Genomic DNA, 24,869 nt, shown 5'->3' with positions numbered 1-24,869 from the left:
GGTTAAATTGGAGTGGAAGGGAGAAATGTACAGTCGACCCTCTTTTCCGTGGGGGATCCATTCCAGGACGTACCTCCCTGCAAAAATGGAGATCCATACATATTCAAGCCCCATAGGCTTGAATGGGGTGTGCCCCATTGATGATAATAGAGGCCACCCCTCCGCGCATATTCAAGAACGCGGATCCCAAGTCTGCGAGAAATGAGGGGCGACTTTAATTGCAAAACTGAAGGACTGAAATGACATTTTGGGTAAATTTGAAATTCGTGTTAGTACAGGGCCCCTCCTCATTCACTGGGGTTAGGGGCACACGATCCTAGTAAAAGCGGATAAACTGCAAATTAAAAAAACACAAGTCATTTTACCTGAGCGAACACATCTCTGGGAATCTCTGGGTCCTCCAGTGCAACTCTATGGTCAACATCTGTCAAATATTGACCACAGAATTGAGAAGGAGGATATAGGAATGCCTAGAGAACTGTTCTCTCTAAAGAATCTCTAGCTCCTTCATCATCTTCTGGCAGATGTTGACCATAGAGTCATGCTGGAACACCTAGAGACTCCTAGAGAGAACATATGAAACCAAATCCATGAATAGGCAAATCCACAAAAATCACAGCCGCAAATGTGGAGGGCTGACTGTAAATATAAATTCATGCTTCTTAGCCATGCTCAAAATGGAGAGCATTCTGGTCACTCATCTGTGTCCCCAGACTGGACTTATTCTGAAAAACATCTGTTTTAGAGGTTCTCGACAAACGCACACAGGAAGTGGAGACCACTCACAGGAAGTGATGTCGGGCGGGGCATAGGAATCGTTCAGGTAAACGTTTGTGGGCTTGGCCACTTTCAGGTAGACAACGTCGTATGTGTTCTTCAGGGCGGCCACGGCGTCTTCGTGCATCACGTCTTCTAGACTCACGTTATTTACCTGTTTGGGGGGGGGATACAGAAATGGGGAGATGCGCCATTAACGCCATTCTCCTGCAATGAACCCCCAAAACCCAGAGCCACAGAAACCTTTCTATTCCAACAGGCATTCAAAGAGTGGTGATATAAAGCCCATCTGACTTAATGTGTTGCCTACTGTTAAATGTTGTGCTGGTGTGTATGTGTTTTTAATGATAAATCCCTTTAACCTGGTTTTAAGTTTCTATGGTTATTTCATCTTATTTTAATTTTTGTATCTTGTAGATTTTTAACAATGGGTGGTTCAATTTTTTAACAATGGGTGGTTTAAATTTTGTATTTTGAGGATTTATAATAATGGGTGGTTATGAAATAAATGCATAAATATATTGTTGTTAGTGCTGTTGTTAAATGATGATGATGATGATGATGATGATGATGTAGCCATGATGGTATAGTGGCTTGAGTATTGGACTATGACACTGGTTCGATTCCCTGCATGGCTAAGGAAACCCATTGGGTGACCTGTGGTGAGTCACACACTCTCAGCCACAGAAAACACTATGGCCAGTTTGCCTGAAGGTTGCCATGAGTTGGAACCAACCTGAAAGCACACACCAACAACAAGTAGTAATAGAAAGCAAGGAAATTCCTGAGGACAAGTGTTCCCAAGCAGATCATGAATCGTGCTTTGGGAAGACAGCCTCATCCCTCTGAGATGTTGGACTACAGCACCCAACATCCCCAGTCAACAGATCCATGGGCCTCTTGGATGGTGGTGATGGGTGTTGTAGTCCAACACACTGAGAGTCAAAGCAACCAGGAGTGCCTGGTCAGCTTCTCATTTTGTGACTGAAGGAGTATTGAATCCTATCAGCTAGTTCCACTAAACAGGGGACTGGATGCTGGTGGAGTCTTCATCTTCGGAGGGGCTTTTGTTTGTCTTATACTTTTTATTAAAAATAAACTTATAAAGTACTGTATAATAAAAATGTTGGTTTCTATTTCTCTTACAATATATTACTACTCCTTTCAAATCCACTCATACAATGCTTCCGGAAATCTGTACCAGTTTATCTGTATCTTGAGTTGTTTCATTCAGAAGAGTTTGCATCTAAAAGTAAAGCTGGATCATTTTATATAATACTGTTTTCCATTAAACCTATCTGTTGTAGACATCCCTGATACCTTTCTGATACTACTTTTTCATACAGTTAGTTCTATATATGCAGAAAATATATTGTAACCTACATTCCTTATTATTCTTCCTTTTGTTTCACCGGGTTATGTGACACTTTCTCTTTTTCTTTCCGTACTTTTGTTCATGTCTATCTATCATGTGTAGGTGCAGTATATATTATGATTCATTAATTCCTTGACATGGTTATCTTTCCTATCTATTCATGCTTTGTGTTGTTACTTATTGACTCCATTTATTTTTACAATAATCCCTTGATGGCTCTCCATTCTTCCTCTATTGTTTCTGATGATTTCCCATGTAGCCAGTAGGTCTATTTGTCCATTTCTATAGCATCAATTGCATTGATTAACCATTCCTCTATACTGGGAATCTCTGGAGGTTTTTAAGGAGAGGCTGGATGACCATCTGTCATAGGGAGTGCTTGGACTGTATCATGACAGAAAGGGGCTGGATTGGATGCCACTTGGGGTACCTTCAATGTAATTTACAATGTAAAATGTTCTTTGTTGGCCCCTGTCTGGCGGTGGGGAAGAGTATATGATATGTGACGGACCTTCAAGCTCATTCGCACAGCATCATCAGGCCTGGTCCTCCTAACAACCCTAATCCTTACCGCCAAAATCTTATCCCCGATCTGCAAGCGTCCGTCTTTGTGGGCTGCACCGCCCTCAATGATTTTGGTGACGTAAATGCTATTGTCGCCGGGGATGTGCTGGTTGCCCACTCCGCCTGCGATGCTGAAACCCAGACCTATGAAGAGGGAAAGAAGGGAAGGAAGGAAGGAAGGGCCAAAGAGTGAAAAGTGAGCACATTATCCTGGTTTTTGATTGCCTTCTGAGCTCAATGTAAGACGTTTTCAATTCTGGTGTCCCTCTCAAAATGGTGGCAGGAAGTGGTGCCATTTTGAGAGACATAAAAGACTAACCAGGAAAGTCTGGTACTTGTGAATTCTTACTGGACAATAACGCAAAAACTTATTAAACTCATAAATCGCATATGTTAACTACAATAATAGGATTTAAACATCCAGTGGAATAATGAAAGTATACTTTACATTAAATGTTAAATAAGCATTCGCAAGTACCGGACTTTCCTGGTTAGTCTTTTTTGTCACTTAGTTTAGAGACCTTCTGTGGGTAAAGGTATATTGCCCTATATATTTCCCTTTTGCCATTTTGAGAGGGGATGGAAATCTGCAAGTGTATCTTTTGCCTTAATCAGTTTTAATGTTATTTAAAAAAAAAACTTGCCTTCTTCTAATTTGTCAAATTGTTCAATATGCTTAAGTCAGTATGTCTGTCTGTCTGTCTGTCTGTCTGTCTGTCTATCTAATCTCTTAAATTTCTTTAAATTGTGGATTCTGTTGGAAGACGCCCTGAGATCTCTGGATACAAAAGGATATAAAATATTTTAATAAAGAAATAGTGACAAAGGAGGAAGGAGGGGCAACCTTAAACTTTAAGGGCAGAGACTTTGGAAGGGGCGGGGTTTATTTTCTGGTGGGAGGGACCCATTGCCAGGGACTGGTTTCCATATTGTGGGGATGGGAAATTCCCTCTGGGTTTTATTCTTAATCTTAAAGGTGCTATAGAAGGACTGGACCTGTCCCCCAAATAGTCTCACCTGGTTTAGGTGGGCAATTGGAAGGCCGCCTTGCTAAATCAGATGGGCCACCAGTAGATCACCCTTTTTAGGAGGTCTATTGGTGTTTCACCTGATTTAGGAAGGTGGTTGTTCTTCAAAACAGAAAGGGCACAAGGTACTTCTATGGGGCACATTCAGCCTTGGGAGGGGGGGTGTCTCATGGTTTTCTCAATGGGATATCTCCTTCCTTTGGAGATGGGGTGGTCGCATGTGGGTCGCCTGAAAGAAACCCCCCTCCTCACCTTTGGGGCCTTTGATCAGCTTGATCTCCATGACTTTCTCAGCCAAGGGTTTCCGGCGCATGACGTAGAGGCGGACGATGGAGCCGGCCTCTTTCAAGGCCTCGACAGCCGTGCTGTGTGTGACCTCCCGGACATCGACATCGTTCACAAAGAGGATGCTATCGTTCACCCTGCACCAGAGAGAGAGAGAGAGAGAGAGAGAGAGAGAAAGATCTGAAACCCACTTTTAGCTGAGATGGAGAATCAGTGTCATGTTGGTGGATCACAGAACCATAGAGTTGGAGGAGACTTCCAAGGGCCATCCAGTCCAGCTCCATTCTTTCATGCAGGAATGCACAATCAAAGCCCTCTCTGTGACCGATGTCTACCCAGCCTATGTTTAAAAACCTCCAAAGGAGGAGACTCCACCACAGTCCATATTCTAGCATCTTCCACCATCGAACATCTCTTACTGTCAGGAGGTTCTTCCTAATATTTCGGTGGAATCTCTTTTCCTGTAGCTTGAATCCATGGTTTCATGTCCTAGTTCAGTGATTCCTAAACTCTGGCTTTCCAGGTGTTTTGGACTTCAGCTCCCAGAATCCCAGATCATTGGTCAAGAGAGCTGAGGCTTCTGGGAGCTGAAGACTGGCCAAGGGATATCTGAGCAGGATTTGTTTAGGACCCCAGTTCCATCCTTGGCTGGATGCTGGGGCCCAGCAGCAAAAAGGCTGGGATGCTTCTCTGCTGGACACCATCAGTTGCATCCTTGACCATCAATATAGCTGATGCTATAGAAAGAACCTGTGTGTCTGTGTACGGCACTAAAAGGACTCTGGGTAAGGCCTGGAACTGCACCCTTTTCCAGAGCAAGGCAAAGGCTTCCATAAATTGAAACAAGCTCAGCCTTAAAACCCAGAGCGTACCAAAGGTTCAAAATGCAATTAAGCTTTAAGGAGCTGTCTGAGGTGCTGATCTAAGGTTCAAAACACACTGCAGAAATAATGCAGTTTAACTGTCATGGGTCAGTGCTAAGGAATTCTGGGAATTGTACTTTTGTGAGACATTTACCCTTCTCTGTCAGAGAGCTCTGGTGCCACAATAAACTGCAATCCCCAGGATTACCTAGCACTGAGACAAGGCAGTTAAAGTGGTTTCAAACTGCAGTGTGTTTTGGACCTTATATTAAAACCTGGAGAAGATTCCCTGCCCCACTAATACGGAAGCTTTCAGCCGCCACGGAATTAGCCACCTTGATCCCATCAACCCAGCAGATGTGTGTGGACTACAGAACCCATCACCCACAGGTCATCCTGGATTGAGGGGAATGGGTTCTACAGTCCTCACACATCTGGATGTTGCTGTTGTTGTGTGCCTTCAAGTCATTTCTTACGGTGTCCCCAAAGCAAACATAGCACAGGGTTTTCTTGGCACGGTTTGTTCAAAGGAAGCTTGCCATTGCCTTACCCTGAGGCTGAGAGAGTGTGACTTGCCCATGGTCACCCAGCAGGTTTTGTGGCTGAGTGGGAAACTGAACCCTGGTCTCCAGAGTCGCAGTCCAACACTCAAACCACTGCACCATGCTGGCTCTGGAAGTTGCCCTACATATAAAATACCCGCCACCGCCAACAAAAAACATTACCTAAGCCTTCCATCTTGTGCAGCCGCTCCTCCGGGGATGATCTTGGTAATGAAAATGCTGGGGTCATCCCCAACGTGGGGGTTATCCGTGCCACCGGCGATACTGAACCCCAAACCGGAGTTACCCTGAAAGAGAGAAGCATCCTCAGCCCCAAAAGCCAGAAATGAAGTGGACTGAGGAACCCACAACCCCAAGACCTCGCCCCGTACAGGTTCACATTCCCTGTGCCCTGACGTTTGGGATGATATATCCCCCCCCTCCCCCCAAGTATCAATTCTCCCTCTAGGAATTACCCGTTCCAGAGTTATCTCCTCATATTCCATTTCGCCTTCTGTCCCATTTACCTAGGAGAAAGAGAGAAGGCAAGGAGAGTTTTGTTACGACGTTTTTTCCGAAGACAGGAGGGAAATGCAGAACATTCCTGGAAAGGCATTTTAGGACACCCGAGAGGAAGAAGCAAGCAAGGACATGGGGAAAGGGGAAGAGGGTCGAGAGAGAGAGAGAGAAAAGACTTGGAGAAAGGGGAACTCACATACGCTGGTGCTTCTAAGGTATCTGTGTTGACAATTACCGGTGGGGAGTTCGCCTAGGAGAAAATGAGAGAGATAGAGAGAGAGAGAAAGAGAGGGAGGAAAAGAAATTATAAAGCTCAGCAAGGCAATCCCTTTTAACACTGTGCAAGCAAGGCTGTCACACCGGAGATGGCGCATAGAGGCTCCCAAATGGAAAAAGGCTGCAAACTGTGATTTGCAACCTCTTCCAGGCTATTATGTCCTAGGAAACCTTCTGGGGCATAGAGTCAGGGTTCATCCCCTCGCATGGCATGGCATGGGAGTTTGCAAAATGGCTGCTGCCCCTTGTAAAGTTTCAACTTAAACAAAGATGGGACACTGGGGAGGGATTGCGATGCCACACACCTCTCGAGGCAAAAAAATCTTCCAGAAACGTATGCCCTAGCAACACTGGCGGGCAGGTTTTGCAAGATTTCTGCATCCTTTCAATGAGGAAGGAACCAGAGGCCATAGAGTTGAAGGGACATACCAAATGTTCTTGCTCAAGGAGGTTGGAAGAACCCAGAAAACTCAGACACAACAGTCAAAGGCTAATACATAGAGATTTAAAAAACCACCCTTTAAAAATCCTTTACATTGCCAAGATAAATAAATAGAATATAAAATAAAAAACTTTGGCCTAAAACAGGGCTGGTTGCAAGGTCAATCTGGATTTCCTGGCATTTTCCTTTCTTGGTGTCACTAGATTGCGAAGGATTTCCAACTCCCCAATGTCTAACAACAAGAGCAAAAAGGTATATATAAAACTCCCCTCCTGCACTAAATTTTGTTGCTGGAACAAGGAAGGAGGAGCAGGCTTTTGTGTAGAAGGATCATGAACTGCATTCAGGGTTAAATTCCTGGGCTCATGAATGCGATAGGTATTGCACTGGCCTCTGGTGAGAGGGATCTTGCAAACTGCAAAGCGGATAGGAGAAATGCACAGCCTGCCCTAAGAAAGTCAAGCAAAGATCTCCCGAATTCTCCATATGGAGGGTCATTTAGAATGACAAGCTAGAACCAAAAGTCTCCATTCTCCCATTCTTAATCCTTAATCCTGTCCAATATAGTCAGACCTCTGTCTCCATAGATTCTTTATCCAAGGATTCAACTATCCACACCTTGATTTTGCCATTTTAAATCAGGGACACCATTTTATTATGTATTTTATGGATCTTGAGCCTCCACGGGGGATCCTGGAACCAAATCCCAGCAGATACCTAGGGCTCACTGTATTGAATCCTCAAATAACAGCAGGATGATGAGGTTTAAGAGCATTAAATGAAGGGCTGTGAGCAAGATCAAGCAGGGAGGAGGCAGAGGGATAAGAACCATAGCATCATTGAAACTCTGAGCTGGAAGAGACTCCAAGGGCCATGCAATCCAACCCCATTCTGCCATGCAGGAAGACACACTCAAAGCAGCCCCGACAGATGGCCATCCAGCCTCTGTTTAAAAACCTCCACGGAAGGAGACCCCACCACCCTCCAAGGCATCGTATTCCACTGTCCATCAGCTCTTACAGTCAAGAAGTTTGTCTTAATGTTTAGGCGGAATCTCATTTTTGCGGGGGCTGAATGGCAAAGAAAACACCCCAAACCGGCAAGCCGTAATAAGAAATGATGGCATTAAGGGGCAGCGTGGCCCTAGGAGGAAAATGGACAAAACTCTGGCCTCCTCACAGGATTAATTACCACTCACACATAAAAATTTATGGGGGTGTTAAAGTACAATTTATTGCCCAGGATTTACCCAGCCTCTCTTTGACTTTCATTTTCTCTCGCTCTTTTTCCTTTTTCCCCCTGGAAGAAATATTTCTCCACCTCCACTCTCTGCTGACAACAGTAACCATGGCAATGCCATGGAAACAGCATCTGCCTCAGGGGGAGAAGGTTACCGCAGCAACAACATGGGTACCACTGGTTCCTACTTGGTGGCGGCTTTGGGTTGAAGGATGCAATGGACATTGCACCAGGGGAGCGGGACTAAAAGAAGTTGAATGGCAATTTTAGGTGATGATAAATGATGATGATGATGATTCACCTCGATGATTTCCTCTTTTCTAGAATCATCTATGAACTTTTCCTTTTAAAAACTGCAATTTAGGAATGTATGAAACTGCCTAACCCAGGCTGGGAATCCAGACTTTGGGGGACTCCAAGTCCCAGCAGATCCAATGGTGATGGAGGCACAGTCCAACAACACTGATTTCCACCTCTGCTTTTAATATAAATCTATAGGGAAGTACATATAATTCACAATTCAGAGTTGTTGTTTTTTTAAAAAAGGCCAGGTTCTTGTTGTTTTTAAAAAGTTAGGTGAGAATATTTGGTCTACACTAGTTCTCTCCAACCTCAGCCCTTCCCCCAGCAAGCTGTCAGGGGAGGATGGGCACTGCAGTCCAATGCATCTGGAGGACTGCTGGCTTAGCAAGGACTGGTTTGCATTTGCAGATGGCTACCAAGACGCCAATGAAAGAAAATTTCTGAGTCTATTTATCACTGTTGTTATCACTCCCTTGTGTTTTATTGCTGGTCTGCCCCAGTCTTTGGGGGGTTGGGGAAATCAGCACTTTTTCAAATGCCCCCCCCCCCCCAAAGCAAAAGTGAAAGAAATTATATAGGAGGAGGAGGAGGAGGAGGGAGGAGGAATCCACAATTACGACATTCATTCAGCTGTTGGAGTCAGAGCTCAATGAAAGGTTTTGCCTAGTCATCCATGCCAAGTTAGCCTTAAATATTCCATAGCAAAGAATTCCCAGCACAATTCGGAGCAAGGCCATTCTCAAGCTCCCTTAGCCAAAAGGGAAAAAGAAAACACCATACAAGTTAAGTCTCCTTTATCCAAAAACCTTGCGACCAGATGTACCACGGATACTGGATTTGTTTTTTTGATTTTGGAATATTTGCAAATACATAATCAGATATCATGAAGATGGGATCCCAGTCTAAACAGGAACTTCATTTATGTTTCATATATAAAGTGAGCCCTTGGTATCTGCTGGGGTTTGCAGGGCCTCTGACGGATAGCAAAAGCCATGGATGCTCAGGTTCCATTAAATACAGTGGCATAGTAAAATAGTGTCTCTTTTATAAAATGGCAAAATCAAGGTTTGCTTTGTGGAATTTATATATTTTTAAATATATTTTCAGTCCATGGATGTTTGAATCTGTGGATACAGAGGGCCAACCATACCTTAGACACATAGCCTGCAAGTCATTTCACATACAATATTTTAAATAATTTTGTACACAAAACAAAGTTGGTGAACTGAATCCACCAGAAAGCAAAGGTGTCACTATTTCAGCTGCCCATGAAAACACGTTTTGTATTTTGGAGCATTTCGGTATTATGGATAAGGGAAACTCAATCTGTAGAAGTTTTCCCTGTAGGATTTCATTTAATTTTATTTCAACTGTCTTTTTAGAAGAGCGGTCCTGAGATGCCAAGCTCTTAGCAACCTATATTTCTACTTCTAAACTAATTCTGTATATAAACTAACTCTGGCTTACAAGAAAAACATTCCTCCCAAAATGCTTTTTGCAAACACAGAAAGACTTATCCATTTCAAACACGCTTCCTTGCTCTCTTTCTCCAATGCTCTATTTAAATTCTGTGCTTCCCCCCCCAGTCTCCCTTTGGGTCCCATCTGCTCCAAAAAGAAAAGGAAAAAGGCCTGAAATATTAATTCAAGGGAGTGCAAGCGAAGGGCAGAAAGGAAGGACGTGGCAGAGAGGGAAGGAGGGCAGAGGAAAGGGACAGGACATTGTGGAGGGGGGCGGGTGGGAGGCAGTAAAAACCCTCACCTCTCTAGTTTTTCCCCCTAAAAGCTCCCTCCTTTGCTGCAATCACAACATATATTGTCTTATCCCTTATACAACTTATATCTTTTGCTGGCTTGGACCCATCTCATCCTTTCCCTCTATGGCATGGCTGCCATTCCCACCCCGGGATGCTTCCCAGATAGCTTTGAAACTTAGCCTTTTGCAAATTTTCACGACTGAATGAATGGTCGTGAAAATTTGCAAAAGGCTGAGTTTCAAAGCTATCTGGGAAGCATCCCGGGGTGGGAATGGCAGCCATGCCATAGAGGGAAAGGACTGCAAATGCATGCAAAGGGAAATACAAATAATGTATTTAAGGCCTACACCTCCAACATCTTCCTTACTCCCCATAAAGCTTCCTTGCCCCAATCCAAAACCCTGCATGGATACGGTCATGCCACTATAGTCCTTGCTGTGGGCAATTGGTGAAATGGGGGTAGGGAGGAAAAGAGAAATTCCCAGACACCCACCTGCTTTTCCAAAAAAGACCCCTCTCCTCCATCTTATCCTTTCAATAACCCTTTCTCCCATCAGAGAATCCAGCAGTTCCTGGCTATGAATCTCCTTCTCTCCCTGGTCCCCAACACTGAAAAATCCTGGAAGACTTAAACCGTTGATTGGGATTATGTATTCCTGCATGGCAGGGGGGTGAACTAGATAGCCTTTTGGGGGGGGGTCTTCCAACTCTAGGATTTTATATGAAACTCTGGCCCCTTCCCCAAGAGCCACCAAACCCCTTTCCTGGTCTCCTCATTGCATCGCTCTGGAGAAAGCAACCCACCCATCTTCGCTCTCAGCTCCCTTCACAGACTGAAGGAACTAAAAGTAGAAATCAATTAATTTAAAAATAATAATAATTAAAGAGGCACGGAGGGGGGGATTGCCTTAAGAGGGGAATGAGGTTTCTGCAGAGTTAGAAAGAAGGTGTGGAGGAAACATTGCACAAATGCACACATGCACGCGTGCACACTAGGTTTTTCCTTATTTTGATGTTAGGGGGTTGTTGGAGGCAGACCCTGATTTGGAGTCTTGGTGATGAGAAACAAGGGGGTTTAGGATGCAGGACTTGTCTTTCCTCCTAAGCCCACCCTTCAACACACCTTTTCTGTCTCTGTGGACAACATTTCCATTCAACCAGTCCAGCAAGCCCGCAGTCTTGGTTTTATCTTTGACTCTTCTCTGTTGTGTATCCCTCATATCCAGACCACAGTCAAGGCTTGTAGATTCTTTTTGTACAATATTGCCAAAATCCGACCATATCTCTCTGCCTCTACTGCCAAGATCCTGGTCCATGCCCTAGAGATCTCACGACTTGATTACTGTAACATCCTCCTGGCTGGGCTTCCTCTTTCTCACCTCCGTCCTTTAATCTCTGTCCAGCATTCAGCTGCACGCATTATCACTTCCACCCACCGCTCTGACCACATCTCTCCTGTGTTGGCATCCCTTCACTGGCTCCCACTCCCTTTCCGCATTCAGTATAAGCTCCTGCTGTCGACATTTAAAGCCCTCCATGGGCTGCCCCTCCTTACTTATCAGACCTTCTTTCTCCTCACCTTCCCACCAGGGCCCTCCGTTCTGGTAGTCAAGGTCTGCTGTCCCAGCCCAGGATTTCCTCTGCCCCATCCCGGATTCGCCCCTTTTCACTTGCTGCCCCTCACTCCTGGAACCTTCTTCCCCCATAAGCAAGAGCCATCACTTCTTTAACCAGCTTCAAAACGGAGTTGAAAACCATCCTGTTCAGAGAAGCCTTCCCAGGCATTGCATAATTGTCGCTTACTATCTGATGTTCTTTTGTTGCCTGTTTATCGATCCATTTCCTGTATTGCTATGTTTTGTATATGTATTATCCTACTTGAGAGTATGTATTTTCCCTGGAAGAAGATTAACCATCCATTATGAAGCCAAGCCCTCCCTCCAGTCCATCTGCCTTGGTCCAGGCCTCGGAGGTAGAGAGGAACTGATGGAACTCTTACCCTTCCCCTCCACCACTCCCTTCTCCTTCTGTGTCATGTCTTTTTAGATTGTAAGCCCGAGGGCAGGGAACCGTCTAACTAAAAAGATTGCATGTACAGCGCTGTGTAAATTTACAGCGCTTCATAAATAAAGGTTAATAATAATAATAACACTTCAGCGATTCCAAGAGGGGGGCTATAGGCTAGACCCATTTAACCCATGTCTTTCTGATCCTAATGTTTTCCATCTTTTTTGATGAATCGATTCTGTGCAAGTGTGAAGCAGATGCGGATCAGAATTGGATTTAAATTTGCCCTTTGGCCGGCTAGAAGCGGGTCCATTTTGAATCAGTTCATGCATGAATGTGGACCACAAGTGCATTATTTCAGAGGGAAAAAATGTGACTGGGGCAAATGTAATGGGAACCACGCTCCACTGTCGAATCAATCCATCGATTCTGATTGTGCACCAATTGATCTGTAAGTGGGAATGAGGCCAAAGAGTCCATGCACCTCCTGGGTGTGTGACATTATGGGAGAGGGAAGGAGATGCACACTTGCCAGGTCAGCAGCTGCGTGTAGGTGGGTGGGAGAAGGAGGAAGAGGCGGAGAGGACTGTGTGGGAGCAGATCTGTGGAAGCACATGCGGGCAGGTTTCTCTGCATGTGTGTGGCATTCGGGGCTCTCAGCAAGGGCTTGTCTCAAAGCCTTAGCGATGAGGCTCTCTGTATGACAGAGCTCACAGAGGATCCTACAAGCCTAGAGGTGGAAGATACCCCCGGGGGCCATCCAACCCAACCCCTTTGGGTCAAGCAAAAAGGCATCATCCAAGCTCTCCCTGGAGCAGGTGGTCATCCAGCCTCTGCTTCAAAAACCCCAAAGAAGGAGACTCCACCACTCTCCGAGGAGGGAGTGCGTTCCCCAGTTGAACAGCTCTTATTGTCAGGATGTTCACAGAATCATAGAATCGTAGAGTTGGAAGGGACCACAAGGGCCATCCAGTCCAACCCCCTTTTGCCATGCAGGAACTCTCAATCAAAGCATTCCCATTGACAGATGACCATCTAGCCTCTGTTTAAAAACCTCCAAAGGAGGAGGCTCCACCATTCTCCAAGGGAGTGTGTTTCATGTCAAACAGCCTTTGCTGTCAGAAAGTTCCAACTAATGTTGAGCTGGAATCTCTTTCCTGGAGCTTGCATCCATTGCTCCGGGTCCTAGTCTCTGGAGCAACAGAAAACAAGCTTCCTCCATCCTCAACATGACATCCCTTTCAGTATTTAAACAAGACTATCATTTCCCTCTTAACTTCCTCTTCCCCAGGCTAAATATACCCAGCTTCCTAAGTCTCTCCTCACAGGGCTTCATAGTTTCCAGACCCTTTGCCATTTTGGTTGCCTTCCTCTGGACACACTCCAGCTTCTCAATACCCTTCTTCAACTGGAGTGCCCAGAAATGGACACAATATTCCAGGTGAGGCATGACCAAAACAGAATAGAGCGATACTGTTACTTTCCTCAATTTAGATCGTGAGGCTGTGTATTCCGGCACAAGCTTCATGCATGTACCAGATGGCCAGGTGAGGGGATGAGTTCTCCATCCACCAGAGAATAAATACATGTGCCATTCTGGAAGCACATCTCTGTCCCTGTTTCCTTCCCATCAATTCATGTGAGTTTGACCAACCATGTTGGAAAGGGAGGGAGTGGGGACAGCCAGGGGTATCTACAAAGCTGCATGTGTTCCCCACATCATGCCCCACAGTCGCAAAATCCAGTACTAGAATCAAAATTATTTCTGCAGAATTACATTGTTGGAAAGGATTCCAAGGGCTATCTATTCCAACCCTTTGTGGTGCAAGAATCACAGCTAAAATATCCTGGAGGATGACTGGGTTAATGCTAGGGAATTCTGGGAACTGCAGTTTTGTGAGGCATTGAGCCTTCTCTGTCAGAGAGAGCTCTGGTGCCACAATAAACTACAATATCCAAGATTCCCTGGCACTGAGCCCAGGCAGTTAAAGCAGTCTCAAACTGGATTATTTCAGCAGTGTGTTTTGGACCCATCTGGCCTCTGTTGAAAGAGCACCAAGGGTATGTGCACAACTGCAGCTGTTGGCTCTTCCAATACAGTACTTTCCAAATGTGGAGGACTAACAAACCCATCATTCTCAGCCGGGAACAGGTCCAGGTTTGGTAAAGCTGGTCTGCACTCTCTGGTTAGATGCAATGGATTGTGAATGTGTTCCTTAACAATGGCTAAAACAGAATAATCAACCATAGACTGCTCTTGAGAAAACTCTATTTTCTCTCTTTAATAAAGCAAGTTCCTAGTCCTTAAGGATTTGGCTCAGAGCAGACAATATATTTGGCCAGAATCCTGAGAAACCCAAGGCTGAGAGGCCGAACAGATTTGCTGCTGCTGCAGGAGAATCGCAGGAAGCCAAACCTTCTGCCAATTAATGCTCCCTTGCTCCTTCCCATGATTAACAGTCAACGGAATAAATTATGCAACTGAGATGCAAATCAGCTTTAATCTGCTTATATTTAGACAAGGGGAAGGGGAGCCATTTGGCCTGGCTTGGTGCAGAATAGCAAAAGGATGGAACATGGTTGTGGAAGAACTGTCTAGAGAGGCAGGTGGGTGAGTAGCTGTGTGGATTTGCGAGTCAGCAAGGGGGGCATAGATGGAGGGCATCACACATCTACACACACACACAAGTTGTGAAACGAAAGCCCAGCCACCCTCACGCACAGGGGACACACAAACCATGCATGAGCTGACAAGGTGCGCCTCCTGGGCATGAAGTGTTGAGAAGTATTGCAACACACAAAATGGCTGGAACCAGACATGGTGACCAGGCACACTTGTCACAAAACGGGCAAGCTGCAGCATATCCCAAATTCTTGGCTTTCTTCTGTGGAGTGTTGTCTGTGTATTGCAAATGCTGTCGTCATAAGATGTGGGTTGGCAGGTGAAATAAGTCAGCTCTGCAATGCCACTGTCACAACTGTCAGCTAAGCGATTTCAGCTTTTCTACACAACCTATAAAGGGACACAACCCCATCCCTTATTTCACCTGCCAACCCTATGCAAGAGACAGCATACACACACACACACACACACACACACACAAAACACTAATGTCACACCAGTGGCATTGTGTAGCTGTGACAATTATGAAATGGCTGTAAATACTGAAACACTGCCCCAAACCGCCACAGCCGTGTAAGTTGCATTGCAAGAAGGCGTAAGATGGAAGCCGACGGCTGCAAACCCTCCATACACAGTCAGTGCAGTCTCATTTTCCCCCCTGCAGGATAAATCCTATCACCAAAATCTTAATCATATAGCCTAAAACTATAAGGAAACAGTCGCATGATGGCAGCTTTGAGATACACTTCTAAGACGGCCTCTCATCGTAAGATACCACTGTACCATTGTACCTTGCAAACACAATACACAGAACAAGAGAATCGTAGAGCCAGAAGGGACCCTCAGGGATCATGTAGTTCAACCCCTCCAGACTGGTTCAGGAATTGTATAGCTAAAGGGTCCCTTAGAGGCATCCATTTAACTTCTGTTTAAGAGCTTCCAATGAAAGAAGACAGCTCCCTTGTCGAACGGCATTAGGACGATCGTCTTAGTATTAGCTAGAATTGCCTTGTAATTTGAAGTGATTGGTCCTACCTTCTGGAGCATCAGAAAACAAGCTTGTTCCATCTTCTTATGGACAGCCCTTCAGATATTTGAAGATTTGTGTCATTTCCGTCTTCTCATCTCCAAGCTAGACATTCCCAAGTCCCTCAATTCTTTCGCTTAGGGCTTGGCTTTCAGATCTTTTTATCATTTTGGATAATAAAACACACACACACACACAAAATAATCCCCTTTGGACTGAAAACTAGAACACCGACGGCCGACTAGGCAGAAAGACCTCTCTCCAACGCGCCAAGTTTTTATGTGTAGGGATTTTCTGGACCGGAACTAAAAAGCCCAGAGGTAAGAGACTCTACCAGCAGCTTGAAGAGTACAGAGCTGGAAACTAGTTTACCATCTCACTGAGCACTAGAGGCTTAGATGCAATGCTTTTTTGGATGGCCTTGTTGTTCTTATGTGCCTTCTTGGTCGTTCCCGACTTATGGCAACCCTAAGCCCAAAATATCATGGGGCTTTCTTGGCAAGATTTCTTCAGAGGAGGCTTGCCTTCCCCTGAGGCTGGGAGAGTGTGACTCACCCAAGGTCAGCCAGTGAGTTTCCATGGCCAAACTGGGAATGGAACCCTGGTCTCTGGAGTCGTAGTCCAGCACTCAAACCACTATGCCATGGCCCACCCACCTGAATGTTGGATGCCACCTCCTAACAAGTCACTGAGCCCCATATTGCTAACTTTGACTGGCAGCCACAGCCTTCCAGACTAGATCTTTTCTGATCACATTATGCAACACACAGATAAGCCTTAAACTACCCTCAGACCTCCTAGTGGTCTCCCATCCAAGTACGATCTGGATCCCCTCTGTTCGTTTTCCAAAATCAGAAGGGACAACCCAACATGGTGTAGTGGTTTGAGCACTGGACTATGACTCTGGAGACCAGGGTTCGAATCCTTGCTTGGCCGTGGAAACCCATTGGGTGACTTTCGGCAAGTCACACTCTTTCAGCCTCAAAGGAAGGCAAAGGCAACCCTCTCCAAACAATCTGGCCAACCCCCCCCCGTCCCCCCATGATAGGATCTTTATAGGTCAGAGCCCAACTTTGTTCAGCTCTGGTCAGTAGTAAGAGCTTTCCAGGGTTTCATAAAGTATTATTTCCTAGTGGGAGATTGTAGAATCTGCCCAAACAGTCTATATTCCACTGTCAGACTGCCAGGTGAAGCCCAAGTCTGACCAGTGCCAAATATAGTGGAGCTATTACTTCCTTCGACTTGGAAACTGTGCTTCTGTTAATGCAGGCTAAGTATTGTTTGCCTGCTTTGCTGCAGCATCACATTGCTGGCTGATATTCAACTTACAATCAACAATAATCCCAGTGGTTGTTTGTAGGGATGGCAAGAAAGGAAGAGGCTAAAATAGCATTCACTTTCTTTGCTGTGGCATCACACAGCTGGCTCATGTTCAATATATAACTGGCAATAATCCCAGGGTCCTTTTTGCATGGAGCACTGCTGAGTTATGTATTCCACCATCCTACACCTGTGCATTTGGTGTGTGTGTGTGTGTATAATTCTGCCTTTTGCATTTCAAGGTTCGTGGAGATGCAAGAGAAAGCCTTCTTGGTGGCTGCCCCTAAACTGTGGCACTCCCTTCCCAGGGAGACCAGACTGGCCCCTTCCTTGCTGTCCCTCCGATGGCAGGTTAAAACCTTCTTATGAAGATAGGCTTTTAAAACGTAATGTTTTTAAAGGACCAGCTTGGAGTGTTGCATTGTTTTAAGCGTTTTAAACAGATTTACCTTTCTGACTGTATTCTATTCTTTTAATGAGCAATCTATTTTAATATTGCAACCATTTAACTTGCCTATTTTAAATTGTTTTTAATTTGTATTTATAGTGTTGGTATTTTAGTTTTAAGGTAATGGATAAGTGAATATATAATTTTTAGTTATGTATGTAATATGTATTTATTTATGTATTCTATTGTAACCCACCTTGATCCTAAAAAGGCCAATGCAATTTTAGGCTGCATCAATAAAAGTATAGTGTCTAGATCAAGAGAAGTAATAGTGCCACTGTACTCTGCTTTGGTCAGGCCCCACCTAGAATATTGTGTCCAGTTCTGGGCGCCACAATTTAAAAAGGACGTTGAGAAACTGGAGCCCTGTGTCCAAAGGAGGGCGACTAAAATGGTGAAGGGTCTGGAAACCATGTCCTATGAGGAAGGACTTAGGGAGCTGGGGATGTTTAGCCTGGAGAAAAGAAGGTTAAGAGGTGATATGATAGCCCTGTTCAAATATTTGTTTGTTTTTTTAATAAATTTGTTTAGAATAAACATTACACATAAAAGGTAAAAAGAAAGAATAAAAAAAAGAGGGAAAAAAGAAAAAGAAAAAACCAACATATTTGAAGGGATGTCACACTGAGGAGGGAAAAAGCTTGTTTGCTGCTGCTCCAGAGACTAGGACACAGAGTCTCAAGGGATGCAAACTGCAGGAAAAGAGATTCCAGCTCAACATTAGGAGGACCTTCCTGAGAGTAAGGGCTGTTCGACAGTGGAACAAACTCCCTTGGAGGGTGATAGAGTCTCCTTCCTTGGAGGTCTTCAAACAGAGGCTGGATGGCCATCTGTCAGGGATGCTTTGATTGAGATTTCCTGCATGGCAGAATGGGGTTGGACTGGATGACCCTTACGGTCTCTTCCAACTCTATGATTCTATGATTCTGAAAAGATGGGATATAAATTTTAAAAATCTATTATTATTATTATTATTATTATTGCTATTTTAATGTACCACTTTTCTATGTTTTTAACTGGACTGTTCTTTTAATATTTGTGAGCCATTCTAGGAAAAAAGCTGGATATATATAAATATAATAATAATAATAACAATAATAAATTAATTTTATTAAATCCTGCTGCACTTTCTAGTTTTATCTAAGTCCTCTTGTTGAGTTCTGTAATAGCCACTCTTCCCAGCTTTGTGCCATTTCCTACTCTCTGGAATAATCTTCCTGATGAAATTCGAGCTTGCTCCACTTTGGATGCCTTTAAAAAGGCTCTGAAGAGACATTTATTTCGTTTGGCATATCCATCTGACTCTTTGTAGTCATTACTCTTGATAGACTTGCACATCATTGACTGGGAAAAAACTCTTGCTGTGTGTTTTTTAAGTATTTTGAGATTTATGGATTTTATATTTTTAAGCTGTATGTATATTTATTCTTGTTGTACACCGCTTTGATCACAGGAAAAGCGGTATAGAAATAAAGTTTTATTATTATTATATTATTATTATTTCCAAACTAAACAAGTATTCATCCTGTCATCTAGGTAACTGATAAAAACGTTGAAGAGCAATGGCTCCAGGACAGAAACCTGAGGCATCTCTGATCTGTCCTCCGAAAGCAGGTATGCTTAGCCTGGGGAAGAGAAGGTTAAGGGATGACATGAGAGCCATGTTTAGATATTGGAAGGGATGCCATATTAAGGATGAAGGAAGCTTATTTTCTGCTGCTCCAGAGACTAGAAGACGGAACAATGGATGCAAGCTACAGGAAAAGAGATCCCAGCTCAACATTAGGAAGAACATCTTGACTGTAAGGGCTGTTCGACAGTGGAACACACTCCCTTGGAGATTTTGGTGGAGTCTCCTTCTTCAGGGCTTTTTTAAACAGGGGCTGGATGGCTAAGAGTGCTTTGACTGTGACTTCCTGCATGGCAGAATGAGGTTGGACTAGATGCCCTTTGGGAATCTCCTCCAACTCTAGGATCCTATAAGTCTCTTGTCCAAATCTGAACCAGGCCTGACCACTCAGCCTCTAAAACCAGGCAAGAGATTATGCATGTTCAGGATGGTATGATGGTCCTTACACACTTACTGGAAGGTGAAACAGCACAACACATAATGGTACGCACACAGAATAGAATGTGAGTCCATTAATGTGGCAATGGTTCACCAGGCACCAGGGTTTGCAGGAACTTAGGCACCTGACTTTAGTGCAGGTCTAGTGGAGGTCCCAAATCCAGACCCCTGAAATTGGGGTGATATCAAGTTGTGAAGTGAGGAACAGAAAGGTACCTGGCCTTATAGAGACTGGGGAAGTTGCATATTTAGACTCCAACTCCCAGAAACCTCTATCCTCCTGGATTTGGGAAGGTGTTATCCTCAAAAGATACCTTCCAAAGGTCTGTCCCCCCCCCCCCTTATGTGCCACGCTCTCTCAAAGAACCACGGACATGCCATGTGCCCCTGGCATCCGGATTAAACTGACTAGGGTCTTCAATTGACACAGAGGTCTTTCAACTCCTCCCTGTTTAATTTGCAAAATAAGATAAAATTAAAAATTAATATGTCTGATTGAAAGAGAGCATGTGAATGAGAGAGAAGGGGATAGAGAGTTCTGCATCTCAATGGGAAATTACACTCTGCACATGCCCAAATGCCCCATCATATTTTCCTAGACTGGCATCTGAATTTTTTGAGATCAAATAACTACCAGCGTGTAGTTGTTTGTGCATTGGACTAGGACGCTGGAGACCAGGATTCGAATCCCAGCTCAGCCATAGAAACCCACCAGGTGACTTTGGGCAAATCACACTCTTTCAGCCTCAGAGGAGGGCAATGGCAAACCCCTCTCTGAACAAATCTTGGCAAGGAAACCCTATGAGAGGTATGCCTTAGGGTCACTGTAAGTCCAAAATGACTTGGAGGCATGTAACAGAAGTACCCTAAAGGCACCAGATATCATCTGATCTTGAAAGCTAAGCAGAGTCAGCCCTGGTTGGGACTTGGATAGGAGACCAACAAGAAATCTCAAGTGTCGTTAGGCTATATTTCAGAGGAAGGAACTGGCAAAACCACCTGTGAATATTCTTTGCTGAAGAAAGCCGTATGAAAAATTCATGCAATTGAGATCTGCTGGTGGGGCCATCCTCTGTGACCCCCGGTTGGGGGCAAACACTATGGGAGGATTTGTCAGCAGGGTCTTCTTAGCGGTGGCACCCAACGGTGACATGCCCACCCCTGACTGGCATTGCCATTGCCCTCATTTCAGCACCAAATTAAAACCTGGCTTTTTACAAAAAACCCTTTAGGGGCCTAATGACTTCTCCTTATGGAAACGGCGTGTGACTGTGCGTTCTCTGAATGTTGGTTTTTGAAATTGTGCAGTTGTTTAATTCTTTTTCAAAAGAATGTTTAATCGTGATTTTTATTCTACCCTTTTCATTGCCTCATCGCTTAAGATGGTCCTAATTGATCTCACTATTACTCAGCCAGAAATCTTACGACGGGACGCGGCGCAGAAGCACTGGGAATGACTCAAATAAAATAACTTGTCGGATGATTAGCTCTGTAGAGAAGACTGTGAGGAGATGGGGTGAGTCTGCCCCAATCCCCCCATTGCTTTGGATGTGTGTGTGCTTTTTTGGGGGGAAGATAAGCTAATTTGGGGGACCAAGACCTGGATCAAAGACAGACGTCATACACCATCAACCTATTGGGGGGTGAAGGTCAGAGAATCCAGGAGATGCCAATCCTTCTACCTGGTACCCGCACTGGTATCCAGAACACTTCCACCCTGAACCCTGTTCCTCCTGGGGGCATTTTTATGGGGTCAGAAAGGGATTTGATCCTGCAACCCACTTTGCCTCCAAAGAGGAGAACCGCAGGGGAAGGGCGGAAGGAAGATGTGTTCCACTCCCCGCAGGAGAAGACGGGGCATGAATTATTTACAACTGCTAATGAGGCTGCCTTGTTCTGTTCCGAAGACATGACAACTTTCATTTCATTAATAGATACACACATACGCACGCACACAAGCGTGCACACGCACACACATTCCCAGGCCTCTTCTCCCCTCCTTCCCACCAATCCTCATCTCCAGCTGCAGCAGCAAAAGGTCTGCATAGGCAGAGGAAGGGAATTGCCAACCATCAAAATTGTTACCATCAAATATCTATGTACAATCCCCTGGTTGCAATTGACAACATACAATCCCCTTGCTACAACGTGTAATCCCCTCCGTGCAACATACATCTCCCTGGTTGCACAACAGCTCCATCAGCCGCTGGTCCATTTCTGGGAACAATGTCACAGGGCTGGTGATGACCTATAAAGCCCCATTTGTTGTTGTTGTGTGCATTTCAAGCTGTTTCCAACTAGCAGCCAACCTAAGGTGAACCTATTGTGGTGTTTTCTTGGCAAACTTCTTTGGATGGGGTTTTGCTGTTGCCATCCTCTGAGGCTGAGAGAGTGTGACTTGTCCAGGAGCACTCAGTGGGTTTATATGGCTGAGCCAAGATTCAAACCATGGTCTCCAGAATCATAGGCCAACACTAATCTAATGTTATTTTAATCTGTTGGGTGCCATATTTCATTGAATGTTAACATGTACTAATATGTATTATATTTAATTATTTTTGTAGAATGTAGGCCATCGGCAGGTTTATTTTATCTATTTTAATTGATTGTATGTACAATCAATTAATTGTATGTATAAGTAAAGCTTAACAACAACAACAACAACAACAACAACACTCAAACCACTGTGCCATGCTGGCTCTCATAGAACAGAATTAAAATCATACAAAACATTCATTTAAAAGCATAGATTAAAAGCCTAGCAACATTAAAATCCTTTACAGGTTGAGTCTCTCTTTTCCAAAATGTTTGAGTCCCCCCCCCCACATAAAGCCCTATACAGCTCAGGTTATCTTTTCACAGACAAGAGCCTTCCCAAACTCTAAAATCTTCAGGGAAGGCACTTCATTCGAACCCACCCCCTTCGTAGGCCTTTTTGGAGGAGGCACAAGACAGGGCCTTCTTGGTGGCTGCTCCCAGACTCTGCAACTCCCTCCCTGGGGATGCTAGGCCTGGCTCCCTCCTTGCAATCGTTCCTTCAGCAAGTAAAGAAGACTTTTCTATTCCTAAAGGCATCTAGGAACTAATGGTTTTATATACAGATTGACTCTCACTTATATGGAATTCCAAATCCTCCAAAATTGTCCACACGGGGGGCTGAGAGAGTGACCCCTTTGCTTTCCGAGTCCCCATGTCCTCTGACCATTGCTTTTTCTAACGTACCTGTACAGGATGGGTCTCCCTTATTCAAAAAGCCAAAACGCAAAAGATTCCAAAATCCAACATTCTGAAATATTCCAAAGTCCGAAACTTTTCTCATGGGTGGCTGAGACAGACACACCTTTGCTTCCTGATGGTTCAATGTATGCACACTCTGTTTCATGCACAAAATTACCTAAGATATTGTGCATAAAATTACCTTCAGGGTAGGGCTATAAGGTATATATGAATCAGAAATGAATTTCGTGTTCATACTTGGGTCCTATCTCTAAGATACCTCATTATACACAGGCAATGGGACCCTAATAATAATAATAATAATAATAATAATAATAATAATAATTATTATTATTATTATTATTTGTTTTACTTATATACCGCTATTCCAAAGATCATAGCGGTGAGCAGCATGTAAGCTAATTAGCAAGTAAGCTAATTTGCCCCCAACAGTCTGGGTACTCATTTTAGCTCCCTCCTCGGAAGGATGCAAGCCTGAGTCGAGCTTGGGCCCTTTTGCTGGTCTTGAACTCGCAACCTTGTGGTTTCGAGTGAATGGCTGCAGGACAGGCATTTACCCACTGCGCCACCATGTCCAGAGGTTTGTTCTTTTTTAATCGACAGATTCATATATTTTTATTCATCCCTTTTATTTGGTGGTAACCATTCGGCCACTGTAATATTGTATTGCATTTTATGCGATTGCTCAAATGCTTTGAATATTTTTATGTTCATTGATGTACTTTGCCTTTACATGTTTGCCTTCGGTCTATTGACTACAATAAAGGCTACTGATTGATTGATTGAATCCGCAGATTCAACCATCCACAGACTGAAAATATTCCCAAAAAATATAAATTAAAAGATACCCTCTTACTACAACATTGTATAATATACACTGTATGTAATGGGATTTAAACAGCCATGGATTTTTGTATCCTGGAACCAAAACCCAGCAGATATCAATGACCCACTCCTTATGCAAATATAGGTATTCCAAAATCCAAAAGAACCCCAAATACTTCTGATCCCAAACATTTTGGATAAGTGAGACTCAACCTGTAACGTTTTCATGTTGTAATGTTTTTAAACTACACTTTTAAATTAGTGATTTATGTGATTTTAATTTGTTGTTGTTGTGTGCCTTCAAGTTGTTTCTGACTTATAGCAACCCTGAGGTCAATCTCTCATGGGGTTTTCTTGGTAAGGTTTTTTCAGAGGTTTGCCATTGCCTTCCCCTGAGGCTGAAAGAGTGTGACTTGTGCAAGGTCTCCCAGTGAGCTTCCACAGCCGAGTAGGGACTTGAACCCTGGTCTCCAGAGTTGTAGTTCCACACTCAAACCACTACGCTGCAATTCTATAGACATTTTGAATCTTGTGTGGTTTTACTCATATACTGCATTTTTCTTTTTTAAATGCTGCCAGCCGCCTTGAGTCCCACGGTTGAGTGGAAAAAAAGCAGGATATAAATTCATGAATTAAAAGGGGATCTATTTCTTTGGAAAAGTGAAACAAACAGCAGCTCCAGTCTTCTGAGAAAGACTAAGCAGGGACTAAAACTCCACCATCCCAAATGAGAAAACTCTGGTACATGCCCCAGCGATGGATGCATCTTAGATGCTAGTCCTCATTGAGGTCGTCAACATGCATCTGCCATCGTGGCACACCAGCTTGTGGCCCCCATCAGAGGGAAAGTGGCATTTCGGTCCCCAATGCGGAAACTCTATCTACTTGGCCCTCCACATTTGGGGCTTTGACTTTTGGGATTTGGTTATTTGCCGTTTGAATCTCTAAATCCTCCAGCGCAACTCTGCCAGAAAGTGACCACAGAGTTGTGCAGGAGAACCTAGAATTTCCTAGAGAAAACACTTCTCTAGGCATTCATAGGTCCTCTATCTTGATTCTATGATCAACTTCTGGCAGATGTTGACCACAGAGTTGCACTGGAGGACCTGGAGGTTCCTAGAGAGGTGTTCTCTTAGGTAAAAATAATAGTGGTTTTAAATAATAATACCCAAAGTTGATCATGGAATCATGCTGGAGGACTTACAAATGCCCAGAGAAGTGTTTTCTCTAGGGACCTCTAGGTTCTCCAGCACGACTCGATGGTCAACTTCAGGGAGAGTTGCATTGGAAGACTTGAGAGATTCCTAGAGAGAACATATTAATCAAATCTGCAAATAACCAAATC

General features: G+C 44.2%; 1 protein-coding gene across 11 annotated transcripts in view; it reads right to left on the bottom strand.

Annotated features, from left to right (window-relative positions):
• The window catches only part of LOC149304343 (disks large homolog 4), a 159,673-nt gene that overhangs the window by 17,112 nt on the left and 117,692 nt on the right, over positions 1-24,869 (bottom strand). For 9 of the 11 annotated variants that reach the window (XM_089480535.1, XM_089480537.1, XM_089480539.1 and 6 more), the window contains 6 exons: positions 6,150-6,203; positions 5,911-5,961; positions 5,618-5,742; positions 3,997-4,166; positions 2,724-2,860; positions 787-931 (listed from right to left, as the gene is read on the bottom strand). In XM_089480535.1, coding sequence (XP_089336661.1) covers positions 787-931; positions 2,724-2,860; positions 3,997-4,166; positions 5,618-5,742; positions 5,911-5,961; positions 6,150-6,203 — 682 coding nt within the window. Of the gene's footprint in view, positions 1-786; positions 932-2,723; positions 2,861-3,996; positions 4,167-5,617; positions 5,743-5,910; positions 5,962-6,149; positions 6,204-15,634; positions 15,707-24,869 lie in introns of those variants that run through there. The other 2 variants (XM_089480543.1, XM_089480536.1) reach the window with 2 other exon arrangements.

This window comes from Sceloporus occidentalis, unplaced genomic scaffold, assembly GCF_023333645.1.
Source record: "Sceloporus occidentalis isolate IW3139 unplaced genomic scaffold, rSceOcc1.0.p SCAF_14, whole genome shotgun sequence".
In the NCBI taxonomy this organism is placed as follows: Eukaryota; Metazoa; Chordata; class Lepidosauria; order Squamata; family Phrynosomatidae; genus Sceloporus; species Sceloporus occidentalis.
The sequence above is the reverse complement of the archived record's forward strand: the minus strand, read 5'-3'. Positions and strand labels throughout refer to the sequence as shown.